This window comes from Podarcis pityusensis (assembly GCF_964106645.2).
Source record: "Podarcis pityusensis genome assembly, chromosome: 1".
Classification (NCBI taxonomy): Eukaryota; Metazoa; Chordata; class Lepidosauria; order Squamata; family Lacertidae; genus Podarcis; species Podarcis pityusensis.
Window position 1 is genome coordinate 6,021,914 of NC_138028.1, and position 18,616 is coordinate 6,040,529.

The following is an 18,616-nucleotide window of genomic DNA, read 5'->3' on the forward strand; positions in this document are numbered from 1 at the left end:
AGGAACACATCACAGAATCGAAACAACCAAGAGCCAAAATATTCAGCACCAGTGGCTGGAACCCTCTCCTGAAGACTGTGTAAAAGTGCAGAAATGCCCGTCAGCCCAGGCCCATTATCTGAGGAGGAAGTCTTTTGCCTGGCACGATTTTGGTCTCGGCATGTGTGCTATTCCACAGAAGTGGATGCCCGCAGGACTGCACCACGTGACTCTGAATCATGGCAGCAAAGCAGCCTTGGGCTCACACTGCTGGCAGTGGCATGGGCAGGGAGGCCGACTGCCTGGCACCTCTCCCCCAAGGTGCACACTTGGCACTTTAGGCCGCGGTGGGGTTGTAAGAGAGCAAGGGCAGCAACAGAAACCCACAGCCAACTTCTCCCTTTATAGTTCTGTAACGCATTGGGGGTTGCTACATCGTGCCATTGGATGCTGGACTTCAGTATTCTCCAGTGAACTCAGGCCCAAATTTCCATGGGGGCGTGGGGGCACGTGTCCCCTCCCCACCTGCCCTGCCTGACTTGCACCTTTTGCTCACTCATTCCTTGCCGAGTCTTGGCCTCCATGCACACAGGGCCTACGCTGTCTCTTATACACGGAGAGATGGATTTGCATGCTCAGAATCCCCACCCACTAAGTGCCTGAACCAGGACTGGTTTTCTCTAGGGGGTTGAACAAGGAAAGGGTGCATTGTCAAAAGCCTAATTCGCGCCCCCACCCCAATTGCCAAAAGCCTGCCTAGTCAGAAACTCAACCCAGGCTGGGGCACCGTGCTATATCCAACCAGAAGCCGAACTGGATGCAAGAACCAGGAGGATTTCATGGGGTTTTTGACCAAGGAGGAACACGAGCCCCATTGCTCTCAAGCATGAGGAGCACAGGATTTCTTAAAAAAACAAACCCACATGGAACGTATACCAAACTTCAAAACGAAAGTGCGGCTCCTTTGCACACAAAGAGGATTTGTGACGAGGCAAACCTTATTGTAGCAGTAGAATTGCTCTGTATTGGCAAGTTATTACGGTCCAGGCTTTCTTTGGTGTCGGGCAGCCAGAGCAAGAAGCCAGGGAACTCTTGAGCGACTCAGCATAAAAAACGTTCTGGAACTGGATCCATAGAGCACGCACACACACACGCACACTCACACAAAGGCGGCATGACCTAACATCTATTTTCTCCCCTTAAAAAATAAATAACCTATTGATATTGAAGAAACATGATGGTTTTCTGTATTAAAATTATGGCAACGGAGATCAGAGACCACAAAGAAATGCAGCAATCTGCACATCTTGCCAGAAGGCTCTACAAATGTGCATTTTGTGCTGCAAATTTTCTCCCCTGTGCACACTTTTAGAAGAAACGCACACACAAACGTAACCCAAAAACCCTGCTGGGAACTAATCACAGGGGATGTGGTGGCCTCATGCACTGGGCAGAACTGCCACAATAGTTTTCTCTTTCAGTCTTCATGCTTCAAGATGATTTGCCAGGCCACGTAACCCCAGATCTATTTCCTTGTTTTTGTTTTTTTGTTTAAGGGACTAAACTAAAAAAGAAACTGAAGTTAACAGACAGGATCCTCCTCCTTTCACCCTCTGCGGAACACGTGGGACTCGGAAGAGGCACAGAGTTCCGTTTTCAGGTGTCCAAAATGCGCGTCGAGAGAAAACGAGATGCAAGGTGACTGTCGCGCAGTCAAGCTTGGGCAAATTGAAAGCATCTTCCGGAGGGGAGAGCGTGTTACGCAATCAGAAGTCTGACCCTTGATGTTCCAGGCACTACTTAGCAGAATTGGGAAGGTTTACTACAGTGTTGGTGGGCGGGATGTGGGACAGGAACTCCCCCCCCCCCGCCCCACAGAGGTCCGAGTGTCACCCTAGCGATGTCCAGTGTACGCTTTGAACCAGGAGGTAACGGAGGCCGCGGCTGAGGAGATCATGCCTCCTGCGCTGCTGCTGGCGATGGGCTCCCGCGAGGCCAGCGTGCTCTGGCTCTGAAGCATCTCCACCGTCTGCGAGGGGATGTCGCAGAACCGGGGGCTGGGCAGGTTCTCCCAGTCCGTCCCGAGGTCCGTCTCTTCGTCGCTGACACGTTCGTCGCCGCTCTCGTCCGTTTCGCCGGCGCCGCTGGGGTCCACGAACTCCATCGAGTCCTCCAGGTCGGCAGTGATCTCGAATGGCCCGGACCTGCGGTCGGAAAAACGGACACTGCTTACGGGGAAAACGACTTGCAAGTCGGGACCGGCAAGAGGAACAAAGAGACCTTTTGCAGGAGAATGGCAGAGCTTTGCTACACTTACAAGCTCTCCAGAAAAACAAGGTTTAAACCGGGCACCCCCAAACTCGGCCCTCCAATGGGACTACAATTCCCATCATCCCTGACCACTGGTCCTGTTAGCTAGGAATGATGGGAGTTGTAGTCCCAAAACAGCTGGAGGGCTGAGTTCGGGGGTGCCTGGGTTTCAACTGACTGGTGGATCACCTAATAATAATGCTGTAAGCTGTGGCGTTGGGACAGGAATCCAGGTTCTCATAGTATTTTGGAAGGTCTCCAGCGAAATTTAAAGAACAAAAGTAAGGAAAAGGGTGTCCATTGAGGCCAGAATGGATCGTCAAGCCTCTTATGCTCTGATGGGAGCTGAAGGGAAACCAAACGAACTAAGCTTGCTGGGAAAAGGACCTAATCCATCTCTACCATGGTGAACAGCAGACACACTCCCCCATATTAAGGATACATTGCAGTCTGGCCAAAGGACCCAAGGGGGCTGGGGAGCAGGGCTACAGAGGAGGCATGGCCTGGAAAGAGACCCAGGGTGAGAGATATAGACTTGGATGGCTACATTCAGCCCCCAGGCCTGAAATTTGTCTCCCCTTCAGGTAGACGGTCCGGCTCAGCTTGTGGATGCCGATTTCCCTCCAAGCCACAGAGGGTTGCTGCCAGCCAGGGCTGATTCTCCTAGGCTATGTGGACCGCTGCTCCAGTTCAGTATAAGGCAGTTTTAGTTGCTTAATTTGGCTCTCTGTTCGGTTGTCATGGTCCCATTTCATAGCTCAGGGAAAGCTGAATTAGGAAAGGAGGCCCTGAGAGAGGAGGGAGGGGGGACTCCCTTAAAAAGGGAGCAGGCTGTTGTGTGTCACAAGCCTGTGTACTTCCTGCTCACAGGAAGTTTCCATTTTGTATATATTTTCTGTCTGTTGCCTCGACACGAAGGCAGGCAGTCATGTTTTTCCTTTGTTCTTACCAACGGTGAATAAAGCTGTAAAATATGCTCTCCTGGGTGAATCTTCCGTTGTGGAAACTCTGCGAAAAGGGCGTGCACGAGACCTGGAATGTGTCTGAGGCTTGTGTCGCTAATTGACTGATACTGTTTCCACGGGAGACCGGGAGACGACATGGAGGCGTGATGGCCTTTGTCTCCCTGGCAGTATCCCAACAGTATCCTTGTGGCACAGGGATGGGGAAGGCTGTGCCAGGCTTAGAAGTGGCACAGAAAGAGGACAAGGAGGGAGAGGTGGTGATGGCAGGGCGCAAAAGAGGCTGGAAGCTGCCTCTTACCTTCCCAAATGTTCTGTCTCGGGGCTGACCAGGTACATCAAGTTCCTGAGCGTGTGCAGAGGATGCAGGAGGTCTAAGTTTACGTGCTGGAAGAGGAAGAAAGCAGAACATCCATCAGGCAAAAAGCGCTGAGACGAGGAAGGGAAAGTGTGAAGCCACCCGAGAGGTTAAACAAAAAAAGAAAAATTGCATTCACTGTACCTGAGAAAAGCAAAGGTAAAGGATATTGGCGTTCAGCTTTTTCACTGCCCACGTGAACTTCCTCCTGCTGAGGTTTTCCCCGCAGAACTCACTGCAAGACACGTTAAAAACACATGCACAAACTGACGAGAGAGCTCTCAATGAAAGGATCCTCTCCTGTTTCCCCGCCTTCTGCAACGCTAGCAAATCAACCAAATCTTGGCAAAACGATGGCTTTTATTCGGCCAGCTGACAGGAAAGGGAAGAGCGTGCATCTTGCTCATTTCCATTTCTGGAAGGAGGCAAAACTAACTGTTCGGGCACTTCTTCCATGCAGAAATAATAATAATAATAATAATAATAATAATAATAATAATTTATTATTTATACCCCGCCCATCTGGCTGGGTTTCTCCAGCCACTCTGGGAGGCTTCCAACAGAATATTAAAATACAATAACCTATTAAACATTAAAAGTTTCCCTAAACAGGGCTGCCTTCAGATGTCTTCTAACAACGTGCAATTGTACAGTGAGTCCAGGTGTTCGGCTGCATTGCATCTACCCTGCGGAAAAGGGGGTCTTTCCGAAATGTTGCACGCGGAGAAATTCCCACAGTGTAAACTGGGGTTCATGCACTTATAGACCTGGTGCTCAAAACACACGATGCTCCCCTCGCGCCGCCCGCCGGGTTATTCCAAGACAACTTGCCTGTTGTACAGCTTCTTGGGAAGGTTAACGTCAAGTATATGCGACAAAATGTTGACAAGCTGAGTTGCATAGCACAGGGCAGCACTGATGGTGTACGCAGGGTTGTTATGCTCCATGTCTGGAAGGGAAAGAACGACAACAGGCCCTCCATCAGTAGGCTGTAAAAGGGCTCCCCCCCCCCCAGGAGTATCAACTATATACGTCTCCCCAGGAAACAGGCCCATCAAGAAGGGATCCTTAGATCCCGGTGCAGCATAATAGTTAGGGTGCCAAACTAGGACCTGGGAGATCCGGGTTCAAATCACCGCTTGGCCATGAAGCTCAATTTTGGGCCAATAACTGCCTCTCAGCTCAGCCTGGCTCGCAGGGGTGTTGTGGGGATTAGAGAGGAGGGGGAGAACCACGCAGGCTGCCTTGAGCTCCTTGGGAGAAAAGGGTAGGGTAGGAATGCAATAAACGAATACAGTGGTACCTTGGTTCTCAAACGCCTTGGAACCCAAACACTGCAAACCCAGAAGTAAGTGTTCTGGTTTGCGAACTTTTTTCGGAAACCGAACGTGCTCCGTTTTGAGTGCCACGCTTCTGTTTTGAGTGTTATGCCGAGATCTGTTTTGCTATTTATTTTGCATTTTTGTGGCTTTTTTGTTTTCGTGACTGTGTGGAATCCAATTCAGCTACTGACTGATTGTGTGACTGCAGTACATTGTTTATTGCTTTCATTTTATGGGTCTATGGTCTCATCCGATAGTAAAATTCATGTTAAATTGCATTTTTAGGGGTTGTTTTTAAAAGTCTGAGACGGATTAATCCATTTTGCATTACTTTCTATGGGAAAGCGTGTCTTGGTTTTGGAAAGCTTTGGTTTTGGAACCGACTTTCGGAACGGATTACGTTTGAGAACCAAGGTACCACTCACTGTATGGAGGGGTAGAGATGTCAGGGAAGCACATAACCTGCACATAACTTCAACTCACTTTGTCCATGGCTGTGATGTGAACCCTGAATTCTGCCCAGCTCTATCTCAGGGCCCCTGGGACTTTTGCTTCCACACACCCACGGACAGGACACAAACAAAAATTAAAACCGTGTTGCGAAATGGTGTATAAATTATACAAGTTATTTATCTTCTCTGAACCCCGAGTCACAAATCTCAAACCCCAGCTGACATTTTTGCTGTGCCGTTCCGGCTTCTGAGAGTTCTGCAGGCGAGGGATTTGCCGGCATGTTGTGACAACCATGCTGCTGAAAAATTTGCTCTGCCTTTTTTTTTTCCAACCAGGAAAGAAAGGAAAAGGAAAGGAAGCCAAGATTCTTAGGGAGTTGAATTCTCTGCCTGGACCTGTGCTCCACAGCTTTGTGTGGCTGCAGAATCGCAACCGACGGGGGAGCCCTGCTGACGCACTCCCAGGCTTCCCTAAATTCAGTCCAAGCTATGTGTTCTGTATTGATGTTAACCACATAATCCGAGTGAAGGAATGAGCAGAGGCTTACCCCCAGTGAGTTTAACTTCAGCCCAGCCAGAGGCTCTGTGGAATTTTTTTTTACCTGGCCCTTGAGTGGTCTTCTTCTCTTCCACCCAGTTGTAGTAAGCAGAATAATCTCCATTGTTGGGAAGGGTGATCCAAGGCCCCGCGATGCCTATGCTGGTGTCTCCGTTGTGGTCGTCACACACCCATCGCCCGGACAGGTAGGTGGTCCTCCTGGCTTCCGCAAGCTTGCTCACAGTGCTAGAAGTCATGGCGTTGTCGCTCTCAGACGACATGTCTGCGGGGTCCCTGGAAGAAAGGCAAGAGGCTGAATGGCGGTCTCTAAGGAAGGATATAGGGACGCGGGTGGCGATGTGGGTTAAACCACAGAGCCTAGGACTTGCCGATCAGAAGGTCGGCGGTTCGAATCCCAGTGACGGGGTGAGCTCCCATTGCTCGGTCTCTGCTCTTGCCAACCTAGCAGTTCGAAAGCACGTCAAAGTGCAAGTAGATAAATAGGTACCACTCCAGCGGGAAGGTAAATAGCGTTTCCATGCGCTGCTCTGGTTCGCCAGAAGCGGCATAGTCATGCTGGCCACATGACCCGGAAGCTGTACGTCGGCTCCCTCGGCCAATAAAGCGAGATGAGCATCGCAACCCCAGAGTCGGCCATGACTGGACCTAGTGGTCAGGGATCCCTTTACCTTTTAAGGAAGGATAAAGCCACCCCCACTAGCAGCTGCTACTGGTGTCCCCCTCCGTGAACTGGGGCAAACTGTGCTCAAGGGGCTCAAACTGGGCAGAAAATACGGAAATAAATTAACTCCTTGGGACATCGTCCCAGGACTCCAGCTTTTACTCTAAAAAGCGGGAAAAGAAAACATTGTGGCTAAAATGAAGCACACTGCTTTCAGTGCAAAAATAAATCCATGCTAACATCATCTCCCTTGGGTATCAATGGAAGCAGAAAGTGCTTAAAATTGAACATTTAAGGAATTAGCTTCTGTCAAAGAAAAGCTGAAAACAGGCGTAAGACAAACAGGTGTTGAGGCTGCAACCCTAAGCAAAATAATTATCCCGAACCAGCTACCTAGAAGCCACCCTTTAGACCACGCAGGGTAAAACGGAGGAAAATTAAGAACCACGCATGTCCCCTTGAGCAGGATAAGCCTATATGGGATAGCTCAGTCGGCAGAGCATGGGACTCAAGCCCCGCATTGAACAAACAGATTCTTGCACTGCAGGGAGTTACACTAGAAAGCCCTTGTGGTCCTTTCCAACTCTACAATTCTTTATTATTATAATACAGTCGTAACTCGGAAGTCGAATGGAATCCGTTCGGGAAGCCCATTTGACTTCCGAAACGTTCAGAAACCAAGGCGTAGCTTCTGATTGCTTTATGTTTGTGCAGGCGTGCCGGAAACAATAGCGGAAGCCGCACCGGACGTTCGGCTTCCAAAAAGATGTTCGAAAACCGGAACACTCACTTCCGGTTTTTGATCGTTTGGGAGCCGGAACGTTCTGTTGGGACATTGCCTACGTGCTTCTGTGCAGCTTGGCAGAGTGAGCAATTAGTAAGTTGGCCAAAGGCCAGGGAGACTGAGCAGGGGGAGTTTCTGCCTGGAGATATGGGAGCCTTGGCTCCAGCTCTGCTATTGGATGAGGTCGCCCATTTAAGCAGAATGACCCATGACTTCTCTCTGTGTGTAGGAGAGTCTTGGAGTGAGTTGAAGTTTTGTTGAGAGAGTTAAGATCTGTATCTGTAACTCGTATATAGTAACTTGTGAGTCTGCTGTTGTACATAATAAATCTCTAGGAAACCAGCATTTTGTTCCTGATCATCCTGCCAGCTTGCAAACAAACGTTTCCAGAAAGTCTGCGTACACTCTGCAATTTTCAACACATTCAACTCCCAAGGCGTTTGGGAGCTGGGGTACGAGTGTAATAATATTATTGTCTGTATGCAGCCCATCTATCTGGGTCACCCCAGTCAGAATTCTTTGATCCTAAGATAGAAATGTAGTAACTTTTTAAAAATGAAGCTGTATCTCCCACTGCGGCTCAAAGGGACTTTCACCCAAGTAAATATGATTCTGGTTTGGGTACAAACTGGGTGACGTCAGGAGGGTGTAAGGACCATTTCAACACAACCCCTTGTCCCCACATTCCCATGACCTTCCAGTTGCCACCAGGTTCCCTGCCCACAGCTTTGCAGCCAGATGAGCATGGATATAAATAACAAAATTATTATTACTACTAAACCCCACAAAAGAGCACACGTATGCCTCTCGCCTGCTGCACCTTGCAGACTGAGGAAGTGAGCACTGCCACCCAAGCGGGCAGCTCACCGCACTGGCTCGGCAGCTGCCCCTTCCTTCCTTCCCTACCTCATGCCAATCTTCACCTCCTCGATAGGGAAGATGACAGAGGTGAGTTCCAGGACATGCGAGCGCCGGAGGCCAGCAAGGTGCTCGTGCTGGCTCCTCAGGTCGTAGTTCCTTTTCTCCACCAGCTCTCCCAGCTTGCGGTTGTGCCTCTGGATCTTCTCCTTCTTCTCCTGATGCCGCTGGGCCCTGCGGTACAGCTTCTGGTTCTCGTCCTTAATTCGGAGAAGCCACTCGGAGTCTGGGGCAGAGCAAAGGCAACAGTGAGCTTTCGGGGTGGAACTGTCGTTTCTTCATACTGGTGCTGCAACCAGCTGATTCTTTCGATCAGAGACGGCCAGTCCTAGCCAATAGCTTTGATTTTTAGCTTCAAGTTACAGGGAAGCCAAGTTACACAGAACCAGGCAGAGGGCCTTCTCGGTAGTGGCTCCCATCCTGTGGAACGCCCTCCCACCAGATGTCAAGGAAATAAAGAACTATCTGACTTTTAGAAGACATCTGAAGGCAGCCCTGTTTAGGGAAGCTTTTAATACTTGATGTATTTTAATATTTTTTTGGAAGCCGCCCAGAGTGGCTGGGGAAGCCCAGACAGATGGGCGGGGTATAAATAATATATTATTATTATTATTATTATTATTATTATTATTATTCAACTTGTTTTTTCCCCAGCTGTTAACTTGTGATTAATAAAAGAGAGTTAGTTACATTGCTCTAGCAGTTGTTTCCCCAACTTGCTTTCCCAGCTGTTGCTGGACTACAACTCCCATCATCCCTGACCACTGGTCCTGCTAGCTAGGGATGATGGGAGTTGCAGTCCAACAACAGCTGGGGACCCACTGCTCTGGGTTGCTTGAACCACTTTATGCCAACTGAAAGGGCCCCCTCAAACGTGCCCAATGCTATTCCTCTACTGAGGATTACAGTTGAAGACTGACAAACAAAGGCCAAACTTTCTTTTGGGGATGTTGCCTGCCGTTACTGATCTTATCATAGAAGAAGCCCAGATACGCTTCTGGGGAATGTTAAGGTCACATAGCATGCTTTGCAAAACTGTTCAGCTATGGGAACAGGAGTGCCCCAGATAGAGTCTGCCAACGCTTTTACTGAGGAAGAAGAGGAGGGGAGGAGTTTGGACTTGATATCCTACCTTTCACTCCCCTTAAGGAGTCTCAAAGCGGCCAACAATTTCCTTTCCCTTCCTCCGCCACAACAAACACTCTGTGAGGTGAGTGAGGCTGGGAGACTTCAGAGAGAAGTATGAGTGGCCCAAGGTCACCCAGCAGCTGCATGTGGAGGAGCAGGGAAGCGAACCCGGTTCGCCAGATTACGAGTCCGCCGCTCCTAACAACTACATCACGCTGGCTCTCAGCACGAGCATCACTTACTTCGTGCCATTTCTTCGTTTTCCTTGCAGATCGTTTGCTTCAGCTGCTCAACCCTCATTTTGCAGGACATTATTTTCCACCTCTGAAAGAAACAGAGGAAGTAGAGGAGCTGCCCCCAAATCCACCACCTCAACAGCCTTAATCAACCAATCAGTTTTGTTTCAGGGCCCAAAGGAACAGCACCTATGATATGGCTATTTATTATCCCCTGAACTGCACACTGCAATGTTTTCAATCAAGAGGCTTCTTGAACCCCTCACTAGGTATAAACATTAAATTACTGTGACCCAGAGTAATCCTGGGGCTGGCTGAGTATGGTAATTCAGTGCGAGAACAGCACTTTTTGCTTTCCCCAAAGGCGTTACTATTTTAGGGGCAAGTGAGACAACAGATACATCTATTTTCTCAACCAAATTCGCCTTCGGCAAAAAAGTTATAGGTCTTGCTTATCTGCCAGCTATTTGGGCATTGCCTTGGAAACAGAAAGACTGGATGGAGGCTAGAACAGACAGATACTTTTACACCTTTAGAATAATAAAGAAATTCCAGCCAAAGTAGCTGTAATTAAGTTCTGTCTTTCTTCCAATGAACTCGAACCATTGCACATTGTCCTCTTCCAGTTCCTGCTTTCTCCTTGAATCAGCCCTGAGAGGTAGGTTAAGCTGGGAGCAAGTTTGACTGGCCCAAGGTCACCCAATTGGGCTTCTTGGCTGAGTCGGGATTTGAACTCAGGTTGAACTCTAAACGCTACATTGCACTGGTGGAAGCATAGGATAAAAGCAACTTTCCTTTGCTAAACTCAACAGGTACAAGACATCCTGCGAATTTAAGGGTATCCAATCTCCCCTTTTAAAATGTAGGTTTACTTTGGCAACTGGTAGAGCATGAGCCTCTTAAACTCAGGGCCACGGGTTCAAGCCCCAAGTTGGGCAGAAAGATTCCTGCACTGCAAGGGGTTGGACTAAATGACCCTCGTGGTCCCTTTCAACTCGACAATTACAGGACACTGTGCTCTGTAATAGCTTTGTGTTTATCCTTCTCTGAAATCATCATTAAATGCCCAAACGGGAGCTGAGGTTTAGGGATCAACCTAACAGGGTTGTTGCATGGCTTACCAAGATAATGTGGATGTTGTGCTTCAAACACTTGGGGGGGAGGAAATGTTATATACAGTGGTGCCTCGCAAGACGAAATTAATTCGTTCCGCGAGTTTTGTCGTCTTGCGATTTTTTTCGTCTTGCGAAGCACGGTGTCGGGAAAGTTTTGGAAAAGCTTCAAAAATCACCAAAGTCTTTAAAAACCTCAAAAAAGGCTACCACACCGCGTTCTATGAGTTGCTCCTCGAAGTCAAGTCGCAACTGTATTAACGGTGTTAAGAAAAAGGAAACAAACTTGCAAGACGTTTCCGTCTTGCAAAGCAAGCCCATAGGGAAAATCGTCTTGCGAAGCAGCTCAAAAAACAAAAAACCCTTTCGTCTAGCGAGTTTTTTGTCTTGCGAGGCATTCTTCTTGCGAGGTACCACTGTAAATGCAAAATATTATTACTGGACTGAAGCTGGTGCCCCACGGTACAACCCCACACCCCCCTGAGTATGCATACACAAGAGACCCACAAGGACAGGGCTGATATGCGGTTCCTTCTCATGTGAAGAAAACAGCGTGGGTCTACACTGAAAAGTGGGAGCTGCACTTCAATGTGAACTGGAAAACTTCCACAGGACTCACCAGCTGGTCAGTTATCCATTTCCCCTCCATAGCTTTTAACAACCTACAAGAAGAGGGGAGCGGAAGGAGCAGAAGATTAGCTGGCAACCAGAACCACGCTTTCAGCAAACATCAGAGGTTCGAAAGACGATCTGCCTGTGCTTTAAGCCAACCAAAGTAGGTAAAAGAAACTGAACTGGGACTTACTGGGACTGGAATTCGTGCTGCTTGTTTCTAAGGTGCTTCAATCTCTCCTTCTTTTCAGAAAACCTGGAAAAGAAAGAGGTTCAAAGTTGTGGAAGGTGAAGGAGATCTGCTGTTTGATGGCCCAGCCTATGTGTTTGTTTTTTAAATCTCCATGCATCACTTTGAAATTTAGGTGCTTTATATACCTTAAACCACAGCGCCTAGGTGCTTTCTATACCTTAAACCACAGCGCCTAGGGCTTGCCGATCAGAAGGTTGGCAGTTCAAATCCCCACAACGGGGTGAGCTCCCGTTGTTCGGTCCCTGCTCCTGCCCACCCAGCAGTTCGAAAGCATGTCAAAGTGCAAGTAGATAAATAGGTATCGCTCCGGTGGGAAGGTAAACGTCGTTTCCATGCGCTGCTCTGGTTCGCCAGAAGCAGCTTAGTCATGCTGGCCACATGACCTGGAAGCTGTACGCCGGCTCCCTTGGCCAGTAGAACGAGATGAGCGCCGCAACCCCAGAGTTGGCCACGACTGGACCTAATGGTCAGGAGTCCTTTACCTTTACCATATACCTCAGCAACAGCAGAGCACCAACCTCATCAACTGAAGGAGTAAAAAGATGGATGCAACAATGTCAGACATTTTAATCAGTGTTAGGAAACCCCCAGGTGCCAGGCACGTTTTGCGACTGGCACGGGTCCACTTGCGACCACGCGGAGATCTCTGGATGGCACGTTCTGCGACTGACATCTCCATCTGGCTGAACACTCCAGCTTTCTTAAGCAGGTAAGCAAAAGAGCTTATTTGTTGTGCTGGTCTCCCACCTTTTTCTCCAAGGAGTACATAGTTCACCCTCCTCCTCAGTTAACCCCAACAACGACCCTGCGAGGTAGGTTAGGAGGTTGCGACTGGCTCCAAGGTCACCCGGTGAGCTTCATGGCCGAGTGGGGATTTGAACCCTGATCTCCTAGGTCCTAGTCCAACCACTACACCACCCTGGCTTCCTACAGTACTTCCACTATGCAACAGCTATATATATTAAGTAGGTAAATAAATATGAGGAAAGCAAAATGTCACTTAGAGAAGGATCTGAAATATTTTCCTTGATGCTTGAATTTCTTTTATTCTGGATTGTTTTATTAGATGTTTTAATGTGTTGTAAAGCGGTATAGAAATGAAAAGAATAGTAGTAGTAATAATAATAAAAAGGGCACCTAGATATTCTGTTGTGGCGACCATAGCCATGGTTTAAGGTGCCATTTTGTGATTAGCTTATATATCTGAGTTTCTAACACTGTTTATAGAGCGTTTTGGGCACAGCTGTTTGACTTAACTTAGACCAGGAGTTTGATGAGGGGCAGCTTATGTTTCACTGGAAGACTGCCAGCCAACTTCTGATAGGTCACCTCAAGGCTGACCGTGGCCTGAACCTGCCAGATAGTCCTCATGTTCTTGAGCAGAATAAGAGATTGGGAATATGCAACCACGTGCTGTATCATTCAATGCACTACCCATGGGATTGTGGCAAAAATAGTAACACCACAAGACTGCGGTCAGGCCACTTGTGACCTCCCACATATAATCATTTGGAAAGAGATGTGCACTCGAAGGTATACTGATGACAACTATTGGTTAAACGATTTTGAACCCTTCTTCCCTTCTGTTTCTTTATAACATTGGTATACTGTATTTAAATTTATTAAGTGGTATTGTGTTTTCATCAACAGTAATTTCTGCTCATTCTTGGGAAGAAGGTCCCAAATTCCTACAATTTCCCTATCCCAATTCCCAATTTCTGTAACCTGAAGCGTCTGTAACCCGAGGTACCATTGTAAATGCAAAGTAAGAAACACAAAACACTTATTGAAATTCATTTCTTTTTTTAAAAAAGAAATCTTCCACTACTAACAGCCGATTCTACTGCTTCTCATGCCAGGCAGAAACAAGTCACAATCCCTGGCTTAAATTTAAATCTGAAATTGAAACAGGAAATGTGATTTGTTTCATCCTTAAGAAAACCACAGTCTGTAGCCAAAATCTGTTCTGAAGGGCACCAGATTGGCAAAGACTGCTTTGGCTATTATGTTACGCTATTTTTGCTAGCTCCTGGAAATAAGTATTTCCACCCCCCACAATGTACAGTGGTACCTCGGGTTACAAACGCTTCTGGTTACAGACTCCGCTAACCCAGAAATAGTACCTCGGGTTAAGAACTTTGCTTCAGGATGAGAACAGAAATCGTGCTCTGGCGGCGCGGTGGCAGCAGGAGGCCCCATTAGCTAAAGTGGTGCTTAGGTTAAGAACAGTTTCAGGTTAAGAACCTCCAGAACGAATTAAGTTCTTAACCCGAGGTACCACTGTACTTCTCAAAACTATGACACAATACTCAAAACACCCTGCACAAAACAAGGGGAGCAGGCTGCCTTTGTTTTTACTAACGGCAGGACTTCCTGCCAAACCGTGACTCATCACCGACAATTAAATGTTAACCAAGCTCTAACTTCTTAACAAACAAAGTGTTGGAAGAACGTTTCCTGAAACAAACACTGCATTTCAGCATGAAGTATAATTCAGGAGCAGACTAACAATGAGGAAATATAAATCCTATTGAGATCCAAGTGACTCAAACTTCTGTGAAGTTAAGAGTTGAGGAGCGGGAGTTACGACAGCTATGCTATGTACCGTATTTTTCGCTCTATAACACGCACCAGACCATAACACGCATGTAGTTTTTAGAGGAGGAAAACAAGAAAAAAAATATTCTAAACGAAATAGTGGATATATGATTTTTGTGGTTCATGCTGTGGCCACAGACATGTGATCTGACAGTGAGTTTGGAATAGCCCAATGCAAAAATCCTAAGGATCCATGTGGATCCATGCTTTGTAACCACGGAGGAGGGAAGGAAGGGGAACCATGGATCCTCTGCTCATGACTGCAGCAGATCCCCCCCGCCACCCCCAGGCATTCGCTCCATAACACGCACAGACATTTCCCCTTACTTTCTAGGAGGAAAAAAGTGAGTGTTATGGTGCAAAAAATATGGTAATATTTCGCTCTTGCGACTTCTTCCTGTTTACAAAAACTGTAATTCACCCATGACATGTGTGATATCATAAATATGGTTTATTTTAATCATACACACACTCTATCTCTCTAAAGGAACAGGTACATAACTTGGGGTGCTCCTGGATCCACTGCTGCCGCTTCAAACCCCGGTGGTCTCGGTGGCAGAGAGTGCTTTCTGTCACCCTTGGCTGCTGGCCCAGCTGGTCCCCTATCTGGACACAGATAGCCCAACTTCTGTGGCCTATGCTCTGGTAACCTCTAGGTTAGATTACTGCAAGGTGTTAAATGTGGGGCTGCCTCTGAAGACGGCTCAGAAACTTCAGCTGGTGCAAAATTCAACGGCCAGGTTGCTCACCAAGAGGAGCTGAGCATATAACACCGATCCTGGCCTGAATGCACTGGCTGCCAATTAGTTTCTGAGTCCTAATCAAAGTGCTGGTGCTGACCTATAAAGCCTTAAATGGCTCAGGACCTCACCCAGGGCCCTTCTCTATGTTGCCCGCCCCCTTCTCAAGAGGTTCAGAGGGCAACAACATGAGAACAGGTCTTTTCTGTGGTGTCCCTGTTTGTGGAATGCTCTCCCAGAGAAGCTCACCTAGTGCCATCATTACATGTCTTTAGGCGCGAGTCTTTCCCAGCCCTACCTGATAATGCCAAGGATTTTATCCTGGGACCTTCTGCATGCAAAGCAGATGCTCTTCCACTTATCTACTATGGCCTATCAAGGAGGGTGTTGGGACTATAAAGCTTACAAAAAAGCCTCGAATTCTACAATACAACATCTGCTCTTGCGTCTTGCTTAAGATGCAAGGCAGAAAGTCAGCTACTGTTCCTACCATTTAGAACAGAAAGGTTCAATACTCAACCTGACAGCTTGCTTAAATTAACAAATGTGTACGGTCACCCAGGGTCATGTAAAGAGCCGTATGTCCCTGTTACAGCACTGGAGGAATCCAACACCTGGGCAAGTACACCTAGAAGAATCGGGAAACAATACCACCAGCCTGAAGATGACTTTATGCTGCCAGACCAGGCTGGGTTTCCTTCAGTGCTAACAATGTAAGAACAGTACCGCTGGATTTGACTGAGTGCATCCTGTTTCACACCGGGGCAAGCCAGATCCCTTTCAGAAGCCCCTAAGCTGGTCATGAAGACTATGGACCATCCCCCCAGTGTTTGCCCCCGCTCCCACCAACAGATGCCCACAGATACACTGTCCCACCACAGGTAAGCTGTAAGTTGCCCTGGGCACAAGAAAGCAACCAACAAAATTTAATACAAATGACAAGTTTACAGACAGGAGTCTTGGACTCATAAATCACAGAGCTGGAAGGGACCCTAAGGGTCGACAAGTCCAACCAACTGGAATGTCAGTATCCTGCCCACAGCATCCCTGGGTGGGCTGCAACTACGAGCCTCCTCGTTAACACACCAACCCTTTGCACCTGGCGAGGTCTACTACTGGGTCTCAGGCCTCGACCTCGGGGGGCAGCGTCCACCTGTCGGCACCGAGCCGCGGGAGTGCCTTTGAGCATGTGCAGAGAGCCGGAGCCACTTATACAATGGTACCTCGGGTTAAGTACTTACTTCGTTCTGGAGGTCCATTCTTAACCTGAAACTGTTCTTAACCTGAAGCACTTTAGCTAATGGGGCCTCCTGTTGCCGCCGGAGCACGATTTCTGTTCTCATCCTGAAGCAAAGTTCTTAACCCGAGGCACTATATCTGGGTGACCGGAGTCTGTAACCTGAAGAGTCTGTAACCCGAGGTACCACTGTATACACTTTCTTGATCCTGGATAAACTGCCTTAACTGCAACCGGCGGAGGTGAAAGGGGGGCTGCCGAATTTCCCGCTTGAGGAGCCCCCTCAGGAGAAGCGCAGCCAAGGGGCCCAGAGACCCCGGGGAAGGGAAGGGGAAGAGGAGGGAGGGCCTGGCCGCCCTCCTCCTCCGAGGCACCCACCGCTCCGAGTCCCGGCCGTCGAAGAAGACGAAGTCCCCCCCGCGGACGCACTTGGCGCAGGTGAGGCGGCGCCGCGTGGTGTTGCAGAGGGGGCAGCGCTCCACCGCCACGTACAGGCCCTCGGCCCGGGACTCCGCCTCGGCCCCGGCCTCCGCTCCCTCGGCACTGGCGGGGGCCACAACCCCGGAGGGCGGCGGCGGCGGGCGCTGCTGTTGCCGCCGCGGGCGCTGCGCCGGGCCCGTCCAGCCGCCGCCCCTGGGAGACGCCATGTTTGCCGACGGGCTGGCGGCGCCCGGCGGTCACGTGGGACTTTGTTTTCAATCCGGGGCATGATGGGAAACAAAACAACCAGAGGAGGGAGGGAGGGAGGGGACGCGCGCGGCGGGGCTTCTCAGGGGCGGGGCTTCAAGGGGAAAGGAGCGACGGTGACGCATTACGCAGAGGCGGGGTGTCACGGGGGGGGGGGAATCGGATCCCCTATTGGCTAATCCCAGACGAGCCTATGGGGGGAGTTTAAAGGGGAAGGAAAGGTGGTGACGCATTACGCAGAGGCGGGGTGTGATGGAGGAAGCGGCTCCCCTATTGGCTAATCCCAGACGGGCCTACGGGCGGAGCTAAAGGGGAAGGAAAGGAGGTGACGCTCTGAGGAGGAGGCGGGGGTTGATGCGGGGGAGCGGTTCCTATTGGCTGCCTCGCATCCCAATCCCAGGCAGGTGAGGGAGTGCAGCTAAAAGAGGAAGGAATGGAGGTGACGTATTTTATGGGGCGGGGATGAATGGGGGGGGGCGGTGTGTGATGGGGAAGCGGTTCCTATTGGCTGCCTCCCTGCCCAATCCAAGGCCGACTCCGTTTCCGCTGGATTTCATTCTTGCTCTCCTATGATTTGGGAGTATTTTCACTTTTACTTATTGGGTTATTATTATATTACTATTATTATTATTATTTATTGTATTTTAGTGTTTTGTTGGAAGCCGCCCAGAGTGGCTGGGGAAACCCAGCCAGATGGCGGGGTAGAAATAATAAATTATTATTATTATTATTATTATTATTATTATTATTATTTCTCTGCACTTTTTTTTTGCATAGGGTTTAAAGGTTGCCGGCTTCCGAAAGGAGAAGCTGCCTTTGGAACCGCGGAAAATTAAATTTATGAGATTATGAAAGTTAAATATAAACTCAACGGCAGGCAAGGAGTTAAAAGGTTCGCGTTGGTTCGCGTTTGAAGCCGAATTTGTGAAATTCGCACTTACAGGAACAATAGGAAAACCAAAAAGCAGCCATTCCATAGACAAAGGAGATGGTGTTGGACTTTCAGAGGAAGAGAGAACTAGCCCCACTGTACATCGGGGAGGGCTGTGTGGAGAGAGTCTCTTCCTTTGAATTCCTAGGAGTTCATCTCAGTGAAGACCTTACTTGGAAGATCAATACGTGGTTAAGAAAGCCCAACAGAGACTCCATTTCCTCAGAGTATTGCAGAAGAATGATGTCAATCAACATTTGATTATCTCTTTCTACTGGTCAACAATAGAAAGTGTCCTTTCATACTGCGTCACGGTGTGGTATGCTGGTTTGACATCATCTGATAGGAAGTGCCTACAGAGGGTGGTGTACAAGATATTATGGGCTGTCCCGTGAATCCGCTGGATGAAACAGCGGAAGAAGGTTGCCTCAGAGAGTGAGGAAAATTCTCAGGGATGATTCACACCCTGGCCGGCACTTTCTTGATCTCCTGCTCTCAGGCAGAAGATATAGAAGCATGATTAGTCACACCAACAGGGCAAAGAACAGCTTCTATCCGTGGGCTGTTAGGCTGCTGAATGAAAAGATAACAACAGGGCAACTGACTTTTGGGTTTGGTGGGTGTGCGTCAGTAAACGAGGGGAATTAAAACTAGGAGAGCTGAGTGAGGCGTGCTCGTGTAATCTCGCTGTATACAAGTTGTACAAATGACAATAAAGTATTTCAATTTCAATTCTCTGACATCTGCAGTCATCTGGATTTTACCATGTAGTTTCCC

At 48.6% G+C, this 18,616-nt stretch overlaps 1 protein-coding gene and 1 long non-coding RNA gene across 2 annotated transcripts; one reads left to right on the forward strand and one right to left on the reverse strand.

The window, feature by feature from the left end:
• Positions 1 to 1,203: 1,203 nt before the first annotated feature.
• Positions 1,204 to 16,881, reverse strand: ATG14 (autophagy related 14). The gene is made up of 10 exons (XM_080982441.1): positions 16,600 to 16,881; positions 11,587 to 11,649; positions 11,401 to 11,443; positions 9,676 to 9,757; positions 8,294 to 8,531; positions 5,986 to 6,215; positions 4,441 to 4,558; positions 3,754 to 3,844; positions 3,553 to 3,638; positions 1,204 to 2,183 (listed from the first exon to the last, which is right to left on the reverse strand). The coding sequence occupies exons 1-10, from the start codon at positions 16,866 to 16,868 to the stop codon at positions 1,874 to 1,876; spliced, it is 1,530 nt and encodes a 509-aa protein (XP_080838567.1). The 5' UTR covers positions 16,869 to 16,881; the 3' UTR covers positions 1,204 to 1,873.
• Positions 16,882 to 17,213: 332 nt separating this feature from the next.
• LOC308462803 lies at positions 17,214 to 18,571 on the forward strand. Its single transcript, XR_013979365.1, has 2 exons — positions 17,214 to 17,347; positions 17,686 to 18,571. It is a non-coding gene; the product is annotated as an uncharacterized lncRNA (long non-coding RNA).
• Positions 18,572 to 18,616: the final 45 nt, after the last annotated feature.